Source organism: Eucyclogobius newberryi, unplaced genomic scaffold, assembly GCF_026437365.1.
Source record: "Eucyclogobius newberryi isolate DKJ021-1_F unplaced genomic scaffold, fEucNew1.0.hap1 SCAF_237, whole genome shotgun sequence".
Lineage (NCBI taxonomy): Eukaryota > Metazoa > Chordata > Actinopteri > Gobiiformes > Gobiidae > Eucyclogobius > Eucyclogobius newberryi.
The window spans coordinates 1-23,380 of record NW_027315876.1 but is presented as its reverse complement, the minus strand read 5'-3'; the positions used below and the strand labels follow the sequence as shown (position 1 = coordinate 23,380).

Here is a 23,380-nt window from a genome sequence, read left to right as displayed (position 1 = left end):
CTCTGGAGTACACTCTTTGCAGTACACTCTCTGTAGTACACTCTCTGCAGTACACTCTGGAGTACACTCTCTGGAGTATACTCTCTGTAGTACATTCTCTGGAGTACACTCTCTGCAGTACACTCTCTGTAGTACACTCTCTGCAGTACACTGTTTGCAGTACACTCTCTGCAGTACATTCTCTGGAGTACACTCTCTGCAGTGCACTCTCTGCAGTACACTCTCTGTAGTACACTCTCTGCAGTACACTCTCTGTAGTACACTCTCTGCAGTACACTGTTTGCAGTACACTCTCTGCAGTACACTCTCTGTAGTACATTCTCTGGAGTACACTCTCTGCAGTACACTCTCTGTAGTACACTCTCTGCAGTACACTGTTTGCAGTACACTCTCTGCAGTACATTCTCTGGAGTACACTCTCTGCAGTACACTCTCTGTAGTACACTCTCTGCAGTGCACTCTCTGCAGTACACTCTCTGTAGTACACTCTCTGCAGTACACTCTCTGTAGTACACTCTCTGCAGTACACTGTTTGCAGTACACTCTCTGCAGTACACTCTCTGTAGTACACTCTCTGCAGTACATTTAAAATACTCCTCCTCACCTTCAAAGCTCTTCACCACCTTGACCCCCCCTACCTGTCTGACCTCCTCATCCCCCACCGCCCCACCCGAGCCCTCCGCCCCTCCCCCACCGCCCCTCCCGAGCTCTCCGATCCTCCTCCTCTCTCACCCTGACTGCACCAACATCCCGACTCAAAAGTTTTGGCGACAGAGCATTCTCCCGAACAGCACCCTGACTCTGGAACTCCCTCCCCCAACCTGTCCGCCACTCTCCCTCACTCACAACATTCAAATCCCGCCTAAAAACATACCTCTTCACCCAAGCCTATGACCTCCCCTACCCCTAGCCTCCTCTACCCCATTGCCTACTCTTCTACCCCCTGTTACATCCCCATCTTTTTCTCTCTACTTCTTCTGTCTTGTTCATTTTATCTGTATATTAATGTGTATTGTACGTGTTGTCCCCCCTGTCTGTAAATACCCCCCCCCCTTTTTTTTATATATGTTCAGCGTCTTTGGGTCACTGAAAAGCGCTATATAAATAAAAGTTATTATTATTATTATTATTATTATTATTATTATTATTACATTCTCTGTAGTACACTCTGCAGTACACTGTTTGCAGTACACTCTCTGCAGTACACTCTCTGTAGTACACTCTCTGGAGTACACTCTGTTGCTGTAACTGGTTGCTGTGGTTTCCCTCCTTGACCCCGCCCCTTGGTTACAGCGCGTGCCGCGGGGGCGTGACCTCGTCACTTACCCAAACTGTGAAACACTTTCAGCCTGAACATGGCTCTAATCAAAGATCCACCTTTATTCACGGCTTAAACAGCGTAAACATGTTGAGGGAATGTTTCATTTCGACTTCATCTCATTTTCAGAACCACGTGAAGCCCGTTGACGTCATTGCGTTACAGTTCAGTCAGTTTGGTGTAATGAGCCTCTCTAACTCCACTTTTAGTAAAGACATGTCCACTTTGCACCGGGCAGCTCACGTGACCATGTGAAGTGACCTTGTGAAGTGACCTTGAGGAGACGGTTGATGCGGGCTGAGGATAATGAAGCTGCTGTTGTCCATCCTGACCGCGCTTCTTCAGACGTGCACGGGTGAGTTTGACTTCATCTTTCCACAACTAACCACCGTGTTTTATTAGTGCTTTCTGACATTTTCATTTGCATTATTGATATTGTGTACACTAACCACATAATTAAAGTTTGGTTTGTGGTTTACGTTACAGTAAGTAAAAGACGTAGATCGACTTTGAAATTGTAAAATAACTGTCCATTCTAACAACGCATTGAAAGTTGCAGCTTTGGCTTTTACATCCATGGTTTCTTGGCCTTTATATTAATTAATGTCAAATGCTTGAACCCCTCCCTAATTCAAAAAAATGTGCAATACTTTACAGTACCTCGCTTTTAATTCCTAACTGTAATTTTGTTGTATTTTTATTGTCTTGGTTGATACTTTGACTTGTTTTATCTTTTAATGCACTAATGAAAAGTGATTTGGTTCGGTTGTTGCTGTTGTAAAGTTTGATTGATTGATTGATTGATAGTACAGGTTAAGGCTATTATTTATACTCATAAGTGGACTTGTTTTGCTGATGTCTGACAAAAACAATTGATGTCAGTGCAAAAACATACATACAATAAGTACAAAAATAAAAGCTTTTGCAATATAGCTATTTATGTATTTATGTATTATGAGAACAAAGCTCCTTATCGTTTATAGCAGAAGACTCGCTGTTTGTTTTCTGTTTTATTTGGACCACAATGAATGAATACTTTTACATTACATACATTACATTACATTACATGGTCATGTTCTCATTCAGGTGACAAGTCCTGTAAGATCTGGTCCAGCGCTGGTCACGTGGTGCAGAGAACCTCCACATTTAGGGTTTACTGCACCTTTAACGTAGAGTGCAGACCCTCTATGTACGCCGGGCACCCCCCAAAACCCCAGGAGCACCAAAAGCACAACTCTACCACCATTTACCTGGACGTGGTCAGCCTGACGGAGGGCCGCACCTTCAGCTGTGACTGTGACGACATCAAAAGCAACACTGACGACAAGCCCGACTCCTGTGGGCTGGACATTTCGGCGGGATGTGAGTATTCAAAACGGGGTTGACGCACGCACCCCACTTGACGGGACGGTTGCATATTCAAGCTTCTGATGTGGGAACAAGAGGAGGACTAGAAAGGTTTGTTAGTTTAGCCGTGAGGGAAAAACAATGTGAAATGTGGGTTTTCTAATGTAATTCATTCTCCCACCGTTATGTTCACGGTTTAGCTCCTAGAACTCGTCACAGAGGCACAAGTTGTGTGGAGAAAACCAGCGTTCCAGCATGAATTTTCAGGGTTAAAAAGTGGTTTGGAACATCTGCAATTTTAGAACAAACAATACAAGAATCCCTGAAGTCGTAGGTCGGACACTGGAATAGAAAGATGTTGTAAATCATCGGTGTAATGAGGGTGGCACCGCTGATGAGCACCACGTTATGTTTGGTGGGACACGTAACACAGGCCCATGTTGGAACTAAGAGGTCAAATGTCGTCCTGTGCTGTATTTGAAGCCCAAAGTTACAGTAGTGGGCTCTTGCAGGCTATAATGACTGTATGAAGCTGTCTGGTGATCCACGAAAGGAAATTCATAGTTCCACTTTCTTTATTACAGTTCTAGCCGCACTCTTTAAAAGTGTCAAATAAACTTGTTACAAACACCCTTTCCCAAAACGTTGTGCATGCGTGCAGAAAAGAAACATGTTTAAACTTGCACTTTCATTTGTCACGTCAGCAGGTGATAACCGCGTTGGTGTTTTCACAGACCCGCCAGATCTTCCCACCACCTTTTCGTGCGTTTACCACATTTCTTTCGCTGTGGTTTGCTCTTGGGCCAGTGGACAGGAGACGTACATACGAAATGACCAGCAATTATGGTATAGTATTATTGCACTGCTTTTGGCCTTATGTTGTTATCAAATTAATGGAAAACAGTTCAATTAAAGTGAAATGCAGGGTTATGTAAAGCTGGGGAGTCTTGACTTGAACCATTTTGAATCATTTCCTCTCTGATGAAGCCTGTGGGCCAGAAAACCTTTCCTCTATTTTCTGTCTATTGAAAATGATGATTATATAATGTATCTATTAAAAGTATGATGCTGCCCGGTGGCCGAGCGGTCAGGTCACATTACACTTATGCAGCCGGCCGCTGATTCCCGACTCTGACAGTTTACTGCATGTCTTCCCTTCTCTCACCCCCCATTTCACTCTGTACTATCCTGTCTAATCAAGCTCACGGGCCATTTAAGAAAAAATTATGATGTTTTATAGATTGTCTAAAAACAAGGCCAAGCAAAGACTGAAACAGAATTATAGCACATAAACAAGGCCATGAATGTAACTCCATGTCATGTTCAAATCTTTGTTCCAGGGTAAGGACATTTACCCATAATGCATCAGGAGGATCGAAGTCCTTCCGTGTCTCTGCAGAGGGAAGTCCTTCTGCGAGGGCACGTTTCACCCTGGACAGTTCAGTCCAGGTCATCTCAGTTCGGGCCAGAGTCACAAACAAGCTGGGGTCCGCAGAGACCCCCGAAACAAACTACACCCTGAGTGACATTAGTGAGTACCCACAATGCACCTCTCATGTATAAGTTTGACTCACTGCATGTATGAATGAATAATAGAAAAGTGAATCATTGGAAGAGTAGCTCTGCGAATAATGATATACCAAATTGTAAAAGTGACACTAATATTATAAAGATATCATTAATTAATCTTAAAACAGTCCTGTATGTTAATCTTAAAAGGATTATTTTGGTGGATCATAAGACCTCATGTGATGCATTTTGACTTATGTTTTGCATCTTTTTGTCCCCAGTGATGCCCTCGGCCCCTGTTCTGCATCAAGTGGACTGTTCATCCAGAAACTGCTCTGTCAAATTAAAGCAATCTCCATCAACTCATCACCTAGATATTAATTACAAAGTAGAAGATGACGCGCATTGGACACATCCACATTGGGCAAGTACCTAAGTTCAAGAAAGGTTCACACGTCAGTTTGACATTTACATTCAGCTTACTCATACTCACTGTTGCCTCGCTGAATCAAAGCCAAAGGCAGAAATGAGTGCTGCTGCTGCTGCTGCTGGGTAAAAGTGAACTTAGTATCAAAAACAAATGAAATTTCACTTCAGTCAAAACTGTTTTTTACTCCAGGTATTATTGGTGCATTTGACATTATGTAGAAAAGAACCTGGGTTTTAGTTTGTGTTGGAAAAGGTTAAGACAAACTACGTGAAAGATTATTAGAGCAGAGTTTTGTGGCTTGTGGCTTGCCCTATAGTCAGATGTTTAAGTTTAATGCTATAGTGTGGGACATTCCAGATAAAGCAATGAGAGGAGCTTAACCACCACCACCAGCTTAAGCAGGAAAGTTACATAGAGCAGCTTTAAAGGTTGAATGTAAAGGGAAAATAGTTCTTATAACATGAGGTAAAAAGGGCAGCTGTGGTGTTCCAGCTTCTGTTGTAATGGATTCAAACAATGCGATCTGAAATGCCTTTCTTTCTCTTAGTTACAAATGCTATATTTCATTTGCAGGTTGTGGCCAATGGTTCGGCCCTGGTCCAGTCGCTGCTGCCCTATAAACCGCACCATTTCAGAGCGAGATCCAGGTTTAAAACGGGACTGTGGAGCGACTGGAGCAGAACCGTCTCCAGATGGACTCAAGAAGAAGGTAAAGTGTGAATGTCTTTTGCTTTCATCTTGATCGTATAAACATTAAACTGTTTAATGATAGAGAACAAGCTTATTACTTTGTTGAGCTTCCTGATTGAAAGTGCGACTGCTGTTGAGCGTTCGGTGACTTTGTGGTGTAATATCTTTGCAATCAACTTCCTAGAAATCTTTTTCTAACCAGCCACTGAAACAGTCGATGGGAACTGTGGGTCGATTTTATTAAGATAAAAGTTAAGTACATTGAAAATCTTCAAGTCATTTCTTACTGTAAGAAGAAGTGAAGAAGGAAAAAGCAACACAGGATTTGTCCTTCAGATGGAGTGAAGATAAGTTTAACGACAGTGACGTAAATTAAGTTAACTTCTACTTTACCAGTCAAGTAGAAGTTTCACATCCAAGCATTTAAGTTAAAGCATTTTGCACCGAGATGGAAGTGGTTTCAAATTGTGTTACCTTCTCATCAAGAAGTGAAATGTAACATGTAAACATTCGACCAAAACAACAAATCAATACGTTGAAACTTTTATTTCGCAAGCAAATACTGAGTACGCTGTGTTTTGTAGATACTATTTTAAAGAAATGAACAAACTCGGGTACATCCTGAAGGTGTAAAACTCTGATTGTGAAGAGAGCATTAATTCAACCTGCTGCTCTGCTGCTCAAATCATATTGGGCTTAAAAAAAAAAAATCCCCACTGTGCAGAGGAAATGTACACGGAATAAATATTGTGCCTCCAAAAATATGAACAGGAGAACGATATAATAATTATTGTGACATGCCTACTGAGCAGGGGGGGTTGTATTTGTATATGGTTACAGCGATATGTAAAGTATTCATGTTTTCAGCTCCGGCTCGCGCTCTGGACACGTGGTACGCTGTAGAGGACCGCTCCATGAGAGTCTACTGGAAGGTATGTCTGTGTTTTTGTTGTATAGTCATTGCTTATGTTAAAGATGCACACTGTAACATTGTGGCATCTGCTTGTCTCTATGGGGATTGTATTGCTTTGCTTGGAACTTCGCACAGTATGGCAGTAAACACATAATGATAATACATAAATAACTGCAATACTGTGGAACTGTGCAAAGTTGCTTCACTTTAACTACACTTATATAAGCTCTACATCCTTTTATTAACAGCACTTTCACTTCTTCATTTAGTCTGAGTTCTCTTCAACCTAAAGGTCATCGGTTTGACCACTTCAGAGGTGTGAGAGTCTGGCACGCACAGCGCACTCGGTGCTTCTGACCACATTCACACACATGCGAGCTGCTTTTAACTTAAGCACTGTGGAGTACCTGAAACCAAGCGCAGGTTTCACTTCAGAAGAAATGCAGGGCTGCATAGAAAATACATGTACAATGCAGAGTTACACGCAAATGAATCTGAAATCCAGTAGTGATTCTATAAGGTCCGTTTTAAAGGTGCAGTCAAAGTCAATGATGCAGTAGAACACAGTCGCCTCAAACTTTTGCTTGTATTGTCATCTACATACATATCCAAAACATATAAGTTCAATATTTTCTCAGGTAATTATAGCTGCATGTGTTTTTTCTCTTCTCTTTTTCAGAAACTAGAAGTCTCTGCGGCTCGAGGAAACATTTTGAACTACATCATCACATCCCAAAACTCAACATTTAGGCCAAATGCCAGCTCGGATAAACAAAATTATCCGGTGCCTTTTTGTTTGAACTGTGACATAACAGTCAGCGCCTGCAACAAAAGGGGATGTTCTCCTCCTGCCAATATCACCATCCACACTGCTAAAAGTAACTATTCAATTGAAAAACATGGGTTCTATATGTTCTATCTTATGTACTCGTGCTATTTCTGCTTTGTCTCTGTTCAGCCAAGCCTCTTCTTGTGTCAGTGATAAACAACCACAATGTCACCATCTCCTGGAGACAGGGTGTAAGTGCACCCCTTCCCCTTGAACATGTGATCGAATGGTTCCCCAAAGGTCAGAAACTGGATGAGCTCCAGTGGCTCAGGTTGGACCCAAACATCAGCCATTTCGTCATTAAAGGTGAGATGTGAGATATTTCTGTGGGTTTGTTCGTTTAGTTCAACAAAAAAGCCTCAACCAATGACAATAACATAATCTGATTAAGGTGGCCTTTTCCTCTGATAAATGGCACATAAAAAGTATTAATTCATAATACTTATGGTACATATAAATAAATGAATACAAACATACATATTTGAAAAGGAGGATTAATAACTGAAAAACTTTACTTACTCTAAAATATTTACTGTATAGTGCCTTCAAGGTGGAAAAGCGCTATATAAATACACTTTGATAATAATAGATAATAGAAGTTTGTATTATCTATTGAGATAAATGTTGACAACAGAAATTACAGTTTGTTCCGGCCAAAATAACCTCTTTATTTATTTAGTCAGGACAGTGCATGTTAATGAAATACATGCTGTGAGCACGCTGGATAAATATCCTTCATTCATTTTATACCGCGTGTTCCTGTTAGGGGTCGTAGGTGACTGGAGCCTATACCAGTGACTTTGGGCCTTAACCGGATAAATAAATGCAATAAAATATTTAGGAACATTTTGTTCTCGTGAAAGTAGCTCACAGAGGTAATAAGGCTGGAGACCACTGCTTTGAGAACTAGAGTAGTTACATTAGTAGTTAATACAAAATCCTACTAACAAACGTTGGTCATTCCATCATGTATTCCTTTACTAAACCTTGTGGCCATTTCTGAAAATGTCATAATACTCTGGGCATTAGGCCACTTTAAAAAATGTCCAATGTCTGTTATACTTTCCAACCAACCATAGTTCCATATCTGTATAAATAATGTCCTTGTTGGAAGTAAACAAACAAAAGAATTGTGTTTTTTTGCAGATATGGAGCCGTTCGTGTGCTATGACGGAGCTGTGTATGTTTTCAATAAAAACTCAGTGGAACGGCTTGAGTTTACTGATATCAACACAGCAGTTATGGGTAAGGACAATACGAAATACACTGAAATAAAACGCTATACTATTTATGCTTTTATCTGTTTTTTAGTTCATTTTTACTATAATTGTGTTAATTATAACCCAGATGATCTAAAAGGGCTTGGTAAAAGAAACAAATCCATTGACTTAAAAATAAATCCATGAAAAATGGCCCTGTTAAATGTATAAACCCTACTTTTTTCCCCTAATCATATTTAAGTGCAGAGAAGTGGACAGAGATAGAGGAGCAAACTGACATTTCCAGAGCACTCAAGCCAGGTCAATGCAGGACAATACTGATGATTCAAACGTGGGGATCATAAAACAAACAAACACAAATACAAGTTAATGACGAGGGAACATTTATTATGTGAACTGTTGTTTTCAGTCCCCACAGCAGGGCCCTCTGTGGAGGAGAAGTTGGAGGGAACGACAGTCACCGTGACCTGGCCCGAGCTCCATATAAGTCAACGCGGCGGCTGCATCACAAAGTACACCGTTTACTTAAAGGAAAGCAGCAGTGAGAAGGCCTGTAAGACAACATATTACATTTGCCTTTGACATCATTTTGTCATAGAAAATGAATGGAGAGTAAATGAGAGAGTGGGTACTTCTTCTACAACAGAGGCATAGAAAATTACTGAAGGTCTTATGTTAATGATTATTTGAACCGGAGTGAAGAGGGAAATGAGAAAAAACATTATGCAAAATGTGCACGAATGGCAAAAAAATACATCTAGACAATAACAACAATCTAAGAGTGTAAACTGTAAAGAAAGTCTAGTTTTTCTTCCTCGGAGTAAATGGTCATATTTAGGAAGCCTTCGAATATATTCAACCATTCACGCTCATTACCATCATCTGATCTGATGTGACTGCCATCCGGAGTCAGTTTCAATCTCCTAGGAACGAGTTGGTGTAATGGCAAGTAAAGTGTAAAGTGAATCAGTAAAAAGAGTTTGGACGCAATTTGAAAATCCAGACGACTTCAATTGAAACCGTTTCTGCTAAGGCAAGTTTATTTGTAGAGCACATTTCATACACAAGGCAATTCAAAGTGCTTCTGTGTGAAGCACTTTGAATGCAGGAAAAATGCATTAAAATCACAAAGAAATTACAGAAACAGAAATACAATAAAATTAACTAAATTAAAAATTATCAATCCAACTGATTGTTTAAACTAATAAAATCACAAACAAAAGAGAAGAGTGCAAAGAAAAAAATCCTTTCAGTAATATGCACAGCTAAACAAAACTGTTTTTAGCTTAGATTTGAACATTGTCAGAGTAGAAGCCTGTCTCACATCTTCAAGAAGAATGTTCCAGATTTTAGCTGCATAAAACTGAAACGCAGATTCCCCATGTTTTGTCCTGACTCTGGGCACCAGCAGGAGGCCGGTCCCTGAGGTCCTCAGAGTCCGAGATGGTTCATATGGCACTAACATATCCAAGATGTACTTTGGTGCTGGGCCATGGAGAGACTTGTACACAAGCAGAGCTGCTTTAAAGTCTCTTCTCTGAGCCACAGGGGGCAGTGCAGAGACCTGAGAACAGGACTAATGTGATGGTACTTCCTGGTTCTAGTTAGGACGATTGAGGGATTACAACGAACCATACAGCAATACAGCCAAGAGGTTGTTTTGGCCAGAGGTGGGTCCATGGTAACGAGTGGACCACAGAGAGATGGTGAGATCATAAACACAGCTCATGTCTGTTACGGAGAGGCCAGAGTGAAAGGGTTCAGACATGTACAGTGGAGGTATAAGTGAATACGCTGACTGTTGAGGCTAGAGGACAGATTTGATTTATCAGGGGGTTTTAGATGTTTTTTCTCTTATGAATCTAACAACATATTGCACATTTTCCTCTTTTAGACAATGTATCAGCGTCACAGAGGTCTTTGGTTTTGAGAGACCTGACTCCAGGGAGCCACAGCATTTGGATCACGGCCTCCACCGCTAAAGGAGAAAGCCAGCCAGGTCAAAAAGTCAATTTCTTCATCCAACGTAAGCAGCCGTTGAATATTTCAAATTATGAAGTGTGATGCCATAGCTCATTACTGTATCACGTACATGTGTGTTACTCTTGCAGAAGATTCAGAGATGGTCCTTATCGTTACGTTGGCTCTCGTGTTTATTTTGCTGATGTTTATTCTCTGTGCATATCAAATGTCAGCAGTGAAGGAAAGGTAAAAATACACTTGAAACATATAGAAGATGATGAGCAAACATGCCCTGACTGGATGTTATTCATCTTTCCTCAGGATTTTGGTGCATTTCCAGTTTTGCCTGCCTGATATTCCTGACCCTGCAAACAGTAAATGGGCAAAAGATTGTCTAAAAGAGAAGGTATAAAAATGACTAATATCTAATAATATATTTAGACCAGTGCTGCTTAACACGTTAACATGTGATTAATCAAGAACAATTGATAAATGAACCGCTGGGTCTGTTTTGACCAAACACACTCGCAGTAACATACACATGGAGTCATCACTGAAAGGTACAGCTGATATCATGGTTCAATTTGTACATAAAATCCTTCAGTCTTCACAAGGATGAGCGGCCAATGTTCACAAGCCTGGAGCAGAGGAGAGTGGTGCTTTGTGCTGCAGAATAAAGTCAAGTCGCAGATGTCAAGTTGAACATTGTGCTATAATCATGTGGTCTTAAGGGCCAACCAAACTACATCCATGTGATCCATGCATCACATGGATAACCCTCCCCAAAATATTCTATTTTTCCTGGATTATTGTCAAAGCAGTAGCTGACCCCAAATAATTAAATGACCCAGATATTTAAATAAGTCAGGGCATCCAGCATCAAAGTAATTATTACAATGGCACAGTGACGCGAGAGAAGCTTCCAGTCTGAAGTGAAAGCTCACATTTGTTATGCTTTTGGAGCTTTGGACCTTTGTGTAATGTTATTTACCTGTGTGTATTCAACTCATATACATCTATGATGTACACATTTTAAGAGTTGTGACACTACTAATAGGAAAAGGTTCAATACATCAAATGTTCAATACCAGCATAAAAGAAAACACCTATAATTGTTTTACCATAAAATCATTGACATATAGTATAAACATTATGCCATTTTCAACACTGAATCATATTTTTTATTGTAATCATGTGGTCTTATAATACTTCTGATAAAGATAAAGTAATTTTCAAAGTTTAGGAAATTTACACTGCATGTCCAAAAAAGTCACCATAGAAATATCACACGTTCTTTGTTACATTCACTGTGGCATTGTTCAATTCGCTTCTGCTTTGTCAAAAGATTTATTTCATTCCAGTGTTACTTTTATTCTTTTTAAACCAAGATCTTGTATTGATGATGTTGTTGTCGCTTTGCTCCTCTATGTGCAGGGCAAAGTGAATCTCCAGCTTCAGCTCAGCACCTCCACTGTGAGCGAGGAGGACCTTGTCTTTGTGGATATCCAGGAGTTGCCCCGCCCTCTGCTGCTCCCCCAAACCAGTTTGAGCTTAGATTCAGAGTCCTCTACGCCCCTGTACCCCCGCTCCACCTACATCAAGAGCTTCTCACATGATTCGGACAGTTCAGGACATACTCAGACTTGCTCCTTGGACACTAATGAGACTGATTACATATCCTCTCACGGGACGTCAGACATGTTGGAGGTGGGGGAAGACGATGAAGATTTGCCCACCTTTCCAAGTCACAGTTTCTTCCAAGAGCCACTTGATTTTGGACCAAAGTTGACTCTTGATGCTGTCAGGATTGACGGAACAGATTTTTTTTCTTTAGTTATTGACCAGTGAGTGGGACAGAAGTGTTTGTAGCCTGCACTCTTACAGTTTTAAAAAGGAGCGACAGTGACAACTCGACCTGTGTTGCAGTGACTTAACCTGCAGATAGAGGACACTGTAAGGACAGGCCATGTCTCACTGAGCTGCAGAGGCTGCAATAGCACTGACTCGTGATTGGCTAGGCTTTTAGGTAGAGATCCGGATCAGAGAGAGGACTTTCAACTGGATTTCAGCTTTGAAAATGGCAACCCAAATGAGAGACTCACGCTGATTGGACAACTGTCTTGGGAACCGAAACATCAATCAACAAACAAATTGTCTTTGTTTTTGTGGTTAAGAATAAATCAGCATTACAATTGTTCCCATTAAAACCCATATTTGTATTTGTAAGATAGACAACTTGGTCAGAACATTTACAGAACTGCAGCTCATAGGGGTGTTCCCAATTGTTGTGCATCCAAGGAAGAACCTGAACTGTTGACAGGTGAAGCGCGTGTTGACAGGTGAAGCGCGTGAACTGGAGTGGAGGTCTGTTCGTCCTACAATCTGCTAATACTGGTTCTGTTGGAAAAGTGGCAGAATACAGCGCTTGCCTTTGTCAAATACGTGTCCACGTTATAATCAAGTGATAATATTATGGCCACCTGTGATTTCTTTAATCAAAGATCATTTGTTGCTGTAACATTGTCATTTGAATGAACTACCTCAAGTTTCCAAGAATAAGGACTGTACCTGTGTCAAATCTGCCATTTTGTGAAGCATTATCTTATCTTATGAGTTCTGTCTCGAGAACTCAGGGGATGAATAAACCTTGCAATTTTAAAAACATGACATGGGCCAGTTCATCTTAGTAAATTGTACAATGGGAAAGAATCAAGCTTAAGGCGATGTGCATATCCCAGACACCAGTCAAATATGAGCGCCAGTGTTCCAATAGATTTGGTTTTCCATCTGGTGCATCACTAAGCAAGGATAAAATGTATGATTCAGGTCGGCAAAATTGTTCAATTGAATTCATATAAAAGGTTTATTTCTTTCATGTCTTTGTGATAATGTATTTTTTCCTGTTGTGTGAAGCACTTTGCTTTGTGCACGCTCTAGATAATCTAGCCTTAGAATTGCAAATATTCTGGATAGTCAAATCAGAGTGCACAATTGCCAATTTCTTTTCTTTCATACAATTGCAGTTAACAGACCAGAACAATGTTTTGAACTAGAGTATAATTACTCAAATCTATGACCATACATAATTTGTAGTTGGAAAAAAAAATTAAACGCAAGTGTGTTTGTGCGCAAATAAAAACAGCAAGACAAAACAAAAGTCACAGTGCAAAAAATGTATCGACCGCCTTTATTTACCGACAGAGGTCTCCAATAGCAGGGCTAAATTCACACACATGTTGAGTCTTCAGCTGTTTCACACAATGAACTGCACTTCTTTCAGAGCGATTATGCAGAGGGCAACAGGGCGTTCACCAGCAAAGAGTAGAGCGCAGCAGCACAATGGAGCCGAGCCCAAATACAGAGTGGAGTGTGTACAAGTCTGGAAAGGGCCAATGAAATGACCAACGTTTAGAAAAAGACAAGGCATTTCACTGCACTTGGCTTAAGCTAATTAGGAGCTGGGGAAGTTAGCACCCGTAATGCCACCCAAAGGACATGAGTCCAAGCATTCAGATGATCCATCAAACAGTGCTCAGGATTAATGTAAATTTAGCTGTGACCTCATAATCCTGAAAATGACCTAATTTTATCAATGAACACTTCCATAGAAAATACCTAGAATTCAGAGCCGTTTCAGCAGATCAAGGAGGAAATATCTGGTCAGAGACCAGTTAGTCCCATTTTCACCATGTGAAATAGTCTAAATTTATGAAAATAGTTCAATTTACAGGCCAAAGATCATCGAAGAATAGACCTCCTGTACAAAGTATAAAACAATATTCCCAGTGCTAAAGAAAGAAAATCAATAAATGTCATTGAGTGAAACATCTGGTGTGGCCGAGCCTACTGTAAAGCAAGAAAGCAATGGCACACACCCAGCTTAAAATACTCATACATTTCGAATGCATATTCTCAAGCAGCAATTACAAAAAATCATGGACAATGCATAACCTCTGAAACACTGTATGAAAACATCCCTGCTACTTTGTTTCCAAGTACAAAACCTCTACCAATAAAGCTGCTCCCAAGTAGCAAGAAGTCCTTTTCTTTTTTGACTTTTTTTGTAATTTCTTTTTTCCATCTTCGTTTTGTTTTTATTACGCAAAATCAGTTCTCACATTGAGTGCCACAGTTAATGACAGTCTTATCCATCATTTCACTCTGCTGAAGGATCCAGGATCATGCAAGCCTCGTAGTGGAGGTGCTCAGGCTCCAGTGTGAAGCCTAACCCAGGGCCGGGAAGGCCTCCGGGTCGTCCACGTTGGGCACAGAAGTGGACGACTGGGGGAAAACACAATGCTTCTTAAATAAAATGAAGACTATTACCAAAGACAAGCAGTATATCACTTTTACAGCACTGAGATGAAAATAAAGTTGTATTTACCCTTTCAGGCCTTGGTGCACGGACCGGCCTGGTGGGTTCCCCACGGCCTCTCCCGCCTCTGCCACCACGAGGTCCTCCACGGCCGCGGCCGGGACGTCCCAGGTCTCCAAAGTTAATCTCCAGCTTGGACGTGATGTCATTGGCTGGTTTTCTAAAGTGGTGCTCGTCCTCAACCTGACGAAATAGGTTATTATGTTTGTATTACATAAATAATAAAAAGATAAAACAAAATATAACATGCAATACAAAAAAAATAAATAAATAAATAAATAAATAAAAAAAAAAAAAAAAAAAAAAAAAAAAAAATCACAAAACATACCTTCTCTTCAATTTCAGGTTCAATCACCTCTTCCTTCTTATCCTGGGAAAGAAAAAGAAAGTTGAACCTTGCACTTGATCCAGATATTTAAAAATAAGCTTCAAATGTCTGGAGGCTCATCCTGGGCTTACTTCAGCCTTGGACTTGTGCAGCACAAAGCCCTTGTTCCAGTCAGCTCCCTCGTTGGCCTTGCGGATGTTGAATTCCACTTTGGCGCGTTCCTTGTCCTGCACGGCTTTCCATTCGTCCAGAGTCATCTCCTTTGGACCTTCCTCTTTCACCTCTTCTGCCTCATTCTCCCTTCAATAAATGCAAGGAAAGCAAACTGTGCATCAGTACCACAAAATGTCCCATCAGACCATTTCCCTTAGAGACATGTCATAGATTTACTTGTTCTCAGAGTCAGCGGGTGGGTGCTCCTCCCCCTCAGGGTTTTCCTCAGTCACGTTTGATTGGTCGAGTTCGCTGCAGAAAGGTGACCAGTCTTTAAACCGCACAAAAACATTTGACAATACTCTTGTTGTGAACAAACTTACTTTAATTCATCCTTGACAGTGCCCCAGTTGTGAGATCCACTTCCTCCACGCTTCTCCTCACCTTTAAGACCACTGAAACAACATTTGCTTTAGCCAAGACCCGAGGATATCAAACATTAAATCAAATCAAAGATGGCTGGCAGACTTACGATCGGTCGCTGCCGCTGTGACGATCAAATTCGCGCTTTCCTCGGGAATCAAAGCCATCGCCACGGCCCATGCCGCGCCCTCTGCCACCTCCACGGGCACCTCTGCCACCTCCACGTCCTCTCATTGGTCGGTCGCCTGCAGGTCTGAACACAAAATAACAAAGAATAAAATACTTCTGACAGATCATGATAAAAGCCTCATCTCACTTTTATCTGCAGCTACTCCACTCTTTACAGTTTAAATACATTTCTAAATCTTATGGTATTATGAACTTTAGTCAACTCACTTTTCCACAGAGAATTCCCCCCCCTCGGGCTTTTCTCCTGCCTCTCCGGCCGGTTTCTCAAAGCGGCGCGGTGGTCGCCTCTCGGTCGGCGGTCGTCTGTCTGTGGGAGGACGACCCTCGCCTTGGACTCTGGGTCCGGGCCCTTCGCCTTCAGGCTTACGGCCCATTCTCCTCATGCCAGCTCCTGCAAGCAACACAAAATAAGTCAAGAGTCCATGAAACAGTGTGTAGATGCACTCAAACATGATTTAAAAATTCAGCATGCAATATGTCAGTCATGAAGAGTGACATCATCCTTCTGACAGAGACAAACAATGGCTCAAAACCTTCTGTTTACACTTTTGACCTCTAGTAGTAGATTTCAGTGGCCGAGTGTGACACTACTGATCCCTCCCATTGCCCAACTAAGATATACCAAAATAGACAGTCTAGCAGAGCAGCTGCTGGAGCAACAGGCTGTCCACCTGTCTCCTCTGCTCTGCTCCAAAGATGACCCAATGGGCATCACACCCCGAGTGTATCAATATAAACTAATGAGATAAAATACATACAATAAGCGCTCATGCGGTGCAGCCACTCATGACGAGACTGTGTAAAATGACAGCACTGAGCCAATGAGAAGTGGCAGAGATGAGGTAGTGCACAACACGCCCCGCACAAACCACGAGGTCCGTTTCCACGAGACAGCGAGCTGACAAATACACCTGTATGACGGTCCGAAACCTGCTCTAAGCCCGCCACGCACTTAAACACGTTTGTTTACTGTTACAATAACTATTAATATGCTTCTAGACGGATTACGATTATGTTTTGGCTAAATGTGGGGACCAATACGGCCCAAGGCAAAAAAGGTTGGCCAACAAGTGTGTGCAGTGGTCTGGTCATTATCAATGTTTTGACACAAGAAATTTTAAGTTAAAACGAGTCAAACACGGAGCAGGCCAACAGGTTTGAGGTTCAGGGCCTCAGGCCTGCAGCGGCACGATCTAAAACGTGTTTGCCTGAAAACAGCTAGAGCCAAAAGGCCGCGCGCCCCGCGCACAGCCGAGACAACGCGGTGTAAAGAGACTGTTCTAGAGGACGATCCGGGCACAAAAGAGACCATGAGGTCCTCATGTCATGGGGCATGAGCAGCGGGGCTAGTGCAGGCGTTAGCACTGGCAGGCTATCTGCCAGAGGGCAGCCTTCGTATTAGGTGCATACTTACCATCTTTCTTAAGTGGGACGGGGGCTTGTGTGTCTTCCTTCTTGTCAGCCAGAGGGACCTTCCTTTCTTTCTGGGACTCCTTTTTTGGCTGCTTTGCCGCCTGGGCTGCGGTCTTGGTGGCAGGCGCTGCAGCCTCCTTCTTCTTCTTGGCCTCGGCCTGCAATAACGCCTCGTACGGATCCGACTCGTCGTCAAATAATTGGTCGTACCGATTGGTTATGGCACAGCCAAAACCTTCTTGCATTTGTCCGGGCATGATGGCGCCCCTTCAGCAGGATTTTCCTCCGATTCTACGAGGCTTGGTGCGAACACTTCGCTAGATGAAGCCACAAGATGGCTGGAAAAGGTCGGACTTCTCTTCCGGTGCGGTAGACATCCGGGACACTGGCAGTAGCGCGGGAGGGGTGCGTAGTTCTTTACGAGTCCGACCCAATGAGATCCAACGGCTGACAGAAGGTCGTAAACTACATTACCCATAAGGCTACACTGTCTACTGTTTGTTGTAGAGAGCAGCGTGGGACATGTCTACACTGCAAGTTGAACTTTTCATACAAATCACCCTCAGGCTGAAACAGCACAATAATATTGTCAGTTAATTTTACTCTTTTGAGTCAAACTGGACTCGGAGGAAGCGCCGTGCATAGATAAGTGAGTGGTTTTACTTAGCTTAAAGGGTAAGTTTGACACAACAGACAGAAAGAAGGGAGAATTCAAGGGAGAATGTATGTCTTTCAAGAAAAATATGTGATGGTCCCGGCCATAATTATCTTTATTACAGCCCTGCTTTACCTTGTCAAACAAGAACAGCTACTTGGCCTACTTTTGTTCAAAAAACACAGGCCTAACACATTACAATTATGAGTAAACACTAGAATCATGTGTGTTGTAATAGAAAAATATCCTTGTATCAGTGCTTAATTCTCCTAATGCGAAATCTACATTCTTCTCTCGAGTTTGCAGGTTAAGGGCCCCGTGTGCAGTAATGTGTCCGAGTAGTTCTACTGATCCAGTCCCCACACCAGTGCAAAAGTGCTCATTACAACAAATGACAAAACATGTTAACATTCTTCACTAAAAAGAAAGAATGACGCGTGTTTGTGTTTATATAAAAGATTTCTGCTATAACTAATGCCAATAAAAGGTGCCTGGCTGCTTTAAGTCCTAATGTGATGGACGTCCCATACAGCGAGAGACTAGTCTGCTCCCAAAGTCCGACTGGGAACACAGCGATGCCCTCTTCAGTCACTAAAGCTATGATAGAGTCCTATGCACTCATGGTGATGGTAATGGGCACTTTTTTTGTCTATTTCTGTGGGATGGTTTGGGCTTTTTGTAACCCAAAACTGAGCGGCGGTGAAGGGGACTGTGATGAAGTGGACCTCGGGGACCAGGCTCACAGATGTATGGCTCCACATCTGCCAGCGCCTCCGTACTCTGAGACCTATATCAACTTTTGGGACGACACAGACAGCCTGATCGCAGCCTACAGTGGATTTCACCACGAGGAGCAGGGGATAAACAACATGGTCATAGCCACTCGTAACAGAGACTGAAGAAGACGCTGATGAAAGTACGAGGAAATCTACTGAGTACTTTTGAATTTTATTATCACACACTTTGATGACCTGTCTTGTATTAAATGCCAATGTATTTACTTTCAGACCAACCAATAAAGGGTCTTGTAATGAGCATCCTGTTATAGGTGATATTTTGAGGGCTTCTCACCAATCAAAATATCATTTTTGATCGTTATGACAGCCCTAATTTTCAATAATTTTGAAACCCGTGGATATTTTTGTCTCTTGTTGATCCTGAAGTTTCCTCTTTACTTCTCTTTCTAGTTGAAGCAATTTTTCATAGAGAACTTCTGATGTTTTCAAGTCGATATCCATCTGTAAAGAAACAAATAAGAGTACTATTAATTATCTTAAAACAAGTACTTGTAATTCTCAAATCTTTAAATGTGCCGTCAGAAATATCGCCGTCCTTACTTTCCGTGCTTGTGTGTACGTGTTCCCGAGCCCAGATGTTAAACTATGGTACTTGCTGTAAGGGTCCAGTGATTCAGGCTTTTGTTTAAACAGCCAAAACTGGAGAAGGAATTAATGCTACTTTAGTTTTAAATGCTGTGGTGTAATAAAACATACTAACACAGTAACATTACTTTTGAATGTTAGTGCACTTTCACAAAGGGCTATCATTTTATTTCTGCTTTTTGTCAATCTTTATACATTGACATCATGGTTCATGCATAGGTTCTCTTAAAGTTATTTGCTTACCAAAGCTTCAGCTCCATTTAGAGGTGTCAGAGTGAAAGTGTTGGTGAACATCCTTATCTGCAATAATGTTCGTAAATACGTAAATAATTTGAGCACAAACAGGTTTAAAATAATGAAATCTTCCATTTACAAGCCAAAAGACAGGCATCAGAAGTGTCCAAAGGAAAGCTGGGAATGATGGGAAGACTCTGTATGTGAGGTTTGTCATAACAAAACCTGGACATGTCACTGAGGAGTAGAGACCCTAAAATAACAGCATCAACTTGAGTCAAATAAAATGGAAGGGAAAAAGGTTATTTGAGAGACACTGACCTTCTGGTTATAATGACTGTTGAGGGCTAAGCTGAGCAGATCAGAAGCGTATTTGGAGGAGCTATAAGGCTGTGAGCCTCTTCTGTGCTGGACGTCCTCCAGTGAGAAGGACGAGCGCTGTGCGTTACTCGATGAGGTCCAGATCAGCTGTGATGTCTGTCCATCTTGACAGAGGACTGACTCCAGCTCCCTGAACTATTCAAACACAAGATACTATATATTGTAGCTTTAAGTTTAAATGTCAACATGCACGCTATCGTCTTCGTAGAAATTTGTCCACTACATTCTTTCAAATCCACTGGGGCAACCCACCTAGAGGAAACCCACCCATGGGGAGACACATACAAACTACATAGAAAGACCTGAGCAGCCCAGAAGCTGAGCTCAGAACAAACATACCCAGCAAGAAGGCCTCAGAAAAACTGCGTGATGATTTCACCTTTTAAATAGTTGTATAATTACCTTAAAGCAGAAACCGTAGTTGGTTATCCCTCAACTCTGTTCTTTAGCAAACATATAGCGCTCCTGGTTGTAGCACAAAGAGGCCGGGGCCACAGTTATTCCTAAAGCTGTGAAGCACCTTAATGGCACTTGTAAAGGCACATTTCCATTGTTATTGTGACATTCCTCTTGCCCTTTTAATTTTTACTCTTGTTTGTTTTGCATATCATGTGTCTGTTAAAATGTTTTTTTTTTATGTTGAGTGATGCGGCAAAACCAATTTCCCTGAGTGGGAGAGTAAAGATACCTTGACCTGGACATCAGACTCCATCAGTGTCTGCTGTGACCTGCAGGACTGGAGACTCTGACACATTCATATTTAATGAGTTTATGTTGCTAAGCAATGTGCAGATCGTGTGTCAACTATGTCTATTTCAAGGGCAGTCATCTCTTTGATTTTATTTCAGCACAAAATGGAAAATGAGGCCAAATCAGACTCAGACAGAGAATAAGACTCACCAATAGAAAGTGACCAAAGAGGTTTGTGGCAAACACTTCTTGAAAAGCATCAGGAGTAACGCTGTCTTTCTGTGTAAGGATTCCAGATCCTGTGGCAAGCATTCCTATGACTCGGCTGCAATATAAACACATTTTCAAATGATTTATTAATGATTCATATTCTGGGTGAGGCGTTGTAAGCGATTTATATTTTTGTAATTTGCACAAGTCAAAATGGAACTGAAAGTTAACGATAAAACAAGTGTTGAGTATAATTTAATTCATGAAAAAGGATGCCATTTATGTGAACAGTTTTAAAACTGAATAAAAGATAACCTGACTAAATGAACAGAACAAACATACCCATTGAGGAGGCCGTGGAAAAATGCTTTAACATCAAACTGAGGGTTTGGCATGATTCCTGCGTTCAGGTAGAGGTAGTCCAGTCGGCTATACCTGCACCATGACTGAATCGAATTAGTCATTTGTCTGAGTGGCATGAGATTGCTATATTTTAAATGTGCTGTAATTGTAGCGCTCTCGCTGTCCCACCTTAGTTTGAACTCCTGTGCTGCCCTGAGCACAGAGGCGGTGCTGCTGGTGTCCACCTGAAGCACGTCCACCTGAGCTGAAGGGTGTGAGCGGAGCAGGGCTGAGCGCGCTGTCTGGGCGCGCTGCATGTTTCTGCAGCCCAGACACAACTGGACCTCCTCATCCAGCAGCTTCTCATCCAGCAGCTTCTCACACAGGGCCAGACCAACCCCACTGTGAGGACAACAACTTTGAGATGACATGACATTTGGCTCTAGAACTCTTTAATTATGTGTGTGTGTGTGTGTGTGTGTATATATATATATGACAAGAGTACTGAATGCTCAAGGCAACAATTCACCAAGTCACAACGCATAGAAAAATTATATTTAAAAAAGTAAATATGAAAAATAACATTAGCCTACCTATTTGCGCCTGTAACCAAAACCACTTTGTTCATCCTTTTTGAGTTTTAATTCAGGATCAGAAGCAGCAGGTTTCCAGATGGACCAGCATCAGGTTGTAAATAAATGCTTGGCTCCTCCCCTGAAGTTGTCATGCGGTGCAGCTACCAGCCAATCAGTGCATGGTTTGGTCACCCTGTGTTTAATGAAACATTCACACCACCTTATAAATAAATTACACTCTCAGTTCAGCTCAGGTTTAATTCTGGCCCTGATAAAGTACAATGAAATCAACAATGGGTATACATTCATTTCACACAATCAGATACTTAATAATCCATTTACACTTTTGCCAACACGTGACACAATTGTGTAGTCCTTTTGGAGAAACTGAGCTGAAAAATAGTATTCATGTGTATTGGTCAAAAACTTTACCTCGGACTATGTAAAACCAAATGTCTTTTACTTTAGACCTTCATTATACAACAGAAATATAATACAACAGCAAACAATCTTTCTTTCTAAACACACTCAATCAGATGGGAATGTTGCCTGTTGCAGTTGTTCATGAGTATAAGATATAAAAAAAACAATTAAAACATGAACTGCTTCTATAAGAGCAGAGCAATGTGGACAAACACAAACAAGTTATAAAACTGTTATAAATATATAACACGTATAATACTAGTAAATACAGTCACATACAAGATAAAAATCACTGCAAGAAGATGTCACAGATGTTGTTTGCTGATGTGCGCAGTTTGTGAGAAGTTGAGATGACATATTTCACTCTACATTCAAGCAGTCTTCCAAAACACAACATCTGAATAGAGGTGGGAGATATATATATATATATTTTTTTAAATGCTGGTTTAAGGATATGCAAAATATAGATAGAATATTGTTGAGTGTATCGGCTGTAATTGAAACTATTAAAAATTACCTAAAAAAGCGACAGAAACATCTAGTGTAATCTTCCAAAACAAGGGTATAATTATAAGTGATATTTCTGCTCTTTTGTGGTTCATTTGACAGTCTAATCATGCTTTGTGCGATACCTCAACCAAGACATTCACAGGCACATTTTAGCACATTCTCAATGCGCTGTTAAAATATCCACATCAAGGTAATGCTAAAAAATATTGAGAAATGTATTTTTTGCCAATACAACCCACCCCTACATCAGAAACACACAATTCAATCTAAAAGTGCAGTTAAGTCATTGCTACATTTTAGTTTGGTTTCCTAAAAATGTTAGGAACGTTTAAAGTTCATGTTTTTTGCCCGTGACTCATCTCATTGTGGCGTGAAAACCATTAGAAAAAGAAAATATAGTCTTCCTTCTCTTCACACGTACAGCTCAATGTTCAGTACAAATTGGCAGTTGTAGAGTATTTTGACTGAAAAATTAGCTTAAACCTGGATCATCCACAGCCGACACGGTCCTAAACGCAGTCGTCCTCTTCAGTTAAACATGATTTGTCTAAAAGGGCTCGGTGTATTTCCAGGAAGGAGGGTCGATCTTTGGTGTTCCTCCTCCAACAGGTGAGCATGACGCTGTACAGAGCGTCCTGACACAGGACCGGCTGAGGCAGGTAGATCTACAACACAGACGGGAAACACTGATTTAAATATGTTTGCTGCATTACAGAAGTACATATTATCATGCTTAGGTTTTTCAATAACCTGTAGAATCGTTTTACAGTGACTATATGAGCAACACTTTATAATAACTGCACTTTCTTGACATAAAATCCATCATTAATTTATTGTTTATACGTTTAAAAAGAATGATTCAAGCGTAGTAAGTACTTC

At 41.2% G+C, this 23,380-nt stretch overlaps 3 protein-coding genes across 4 annotated transcripts; 1 reads left to right on the top strand and 2 right to left on the bottom strand.

Annotated features, from left to right (window-relative positions):
• The first annotated feature begins 1,534 nt into the window (after positions 1-1,534).
• LOC140372478 (interleukin-12 receptor subunit beta-2-like) lies at positions 1,535-12,212 on the top strand. Its single transcript, XM_072459576.1, has 16 exons — positions 1,535-1,569; positions 1,621-1,673; positions 2,405-2,680; positions 3,400-3,511; positions 4,006-4,196; positions 4,456-4,598; positions 5,178-5,313; positions 6,162-6,226; positions 6,887-7,085; positions 7,166-7,342; positions 8,183-8,281; positions 8,666-8,809; positions 10,151-10,282; positions 10,368-10,464; positions 10,540-10,624; positions 11,653-12,212. Exons 1-16 carry the CDS (start codon positions 1,535-1,537, stop codon positions 12,064-12,066), a joined length of 2,358 nt encoding a protein of 785 aa, XP_072315677.1. The 3' UTR covers positions 12,067-12,212.
• A 1,179-nt stretch (positions 12,213-13,391) lies between these two features.
• LOC140372487 (SERPINE1 mRNA-binding protein 1-like) lies at positions 13,392-17,478 on the bottom strand. 2 transcript variants are annotated; one of them, XM_072459585.1, is made up of 9 exons: positions 17,101-17,478; positions 15,894-16,077; positions 15,607-15,750; positions 15,458-15,529; positions 15,312-15,386; positions 15,053-15,224; positions 14,922-14,963; positions 14,603-14,776; positions 13,392-14,499 (listed from the first exon to the last, which is right to left on the bottom strand). In XM_072459585.1, the coding sequence occupies exons 1-9, from the start codon at positions 17,354-17,356 to the stop codon at positions 14,443-14,445; spliced, it is 1,176 nt and encodes a 391-aa protein (XP_072315686.1). In that variant the 5' UTR covers positions 17,357-17,478; the 3' UTR covers positions 13,392-14,442. The 2 variants fall into 2 exon arrangements, with proteins under 2 accessions (XP_072315686.1, XP_072315687.1); XM_072459586.1 differs by having other exon boundaries at positions 15,053-15,221; positions 17,101-17,476.
• Positions 17,479-18,860: 1,382 nt separating this feature from the next.
• LOC140372488 (3-keto-steroid reductase/17-beta-hydroxysteroid dehydrogenase 7-like) lies at positions 18,861-21,395 on the bottom strand (the record flags this gene model as incomplete). Its single annotated transcript, XM_072459587.1, has 8 exons — positions 18,861-18,992; positions 19,092-19,190; positions 19,380-19,436; positions 19,510-19,623; positions 19,692-19,886; positions 20,652-20,766; positions 20,994-21,086; positions 21,183-21,395. Coding segments are annotated over 8 exons (1,018 nt in total), but the record flags the coding sequence as incomplete, so codon positions are not given.
• Between the last annotated feature and the right edge of the window lie 1,985 nt (positions 21,396-23,380).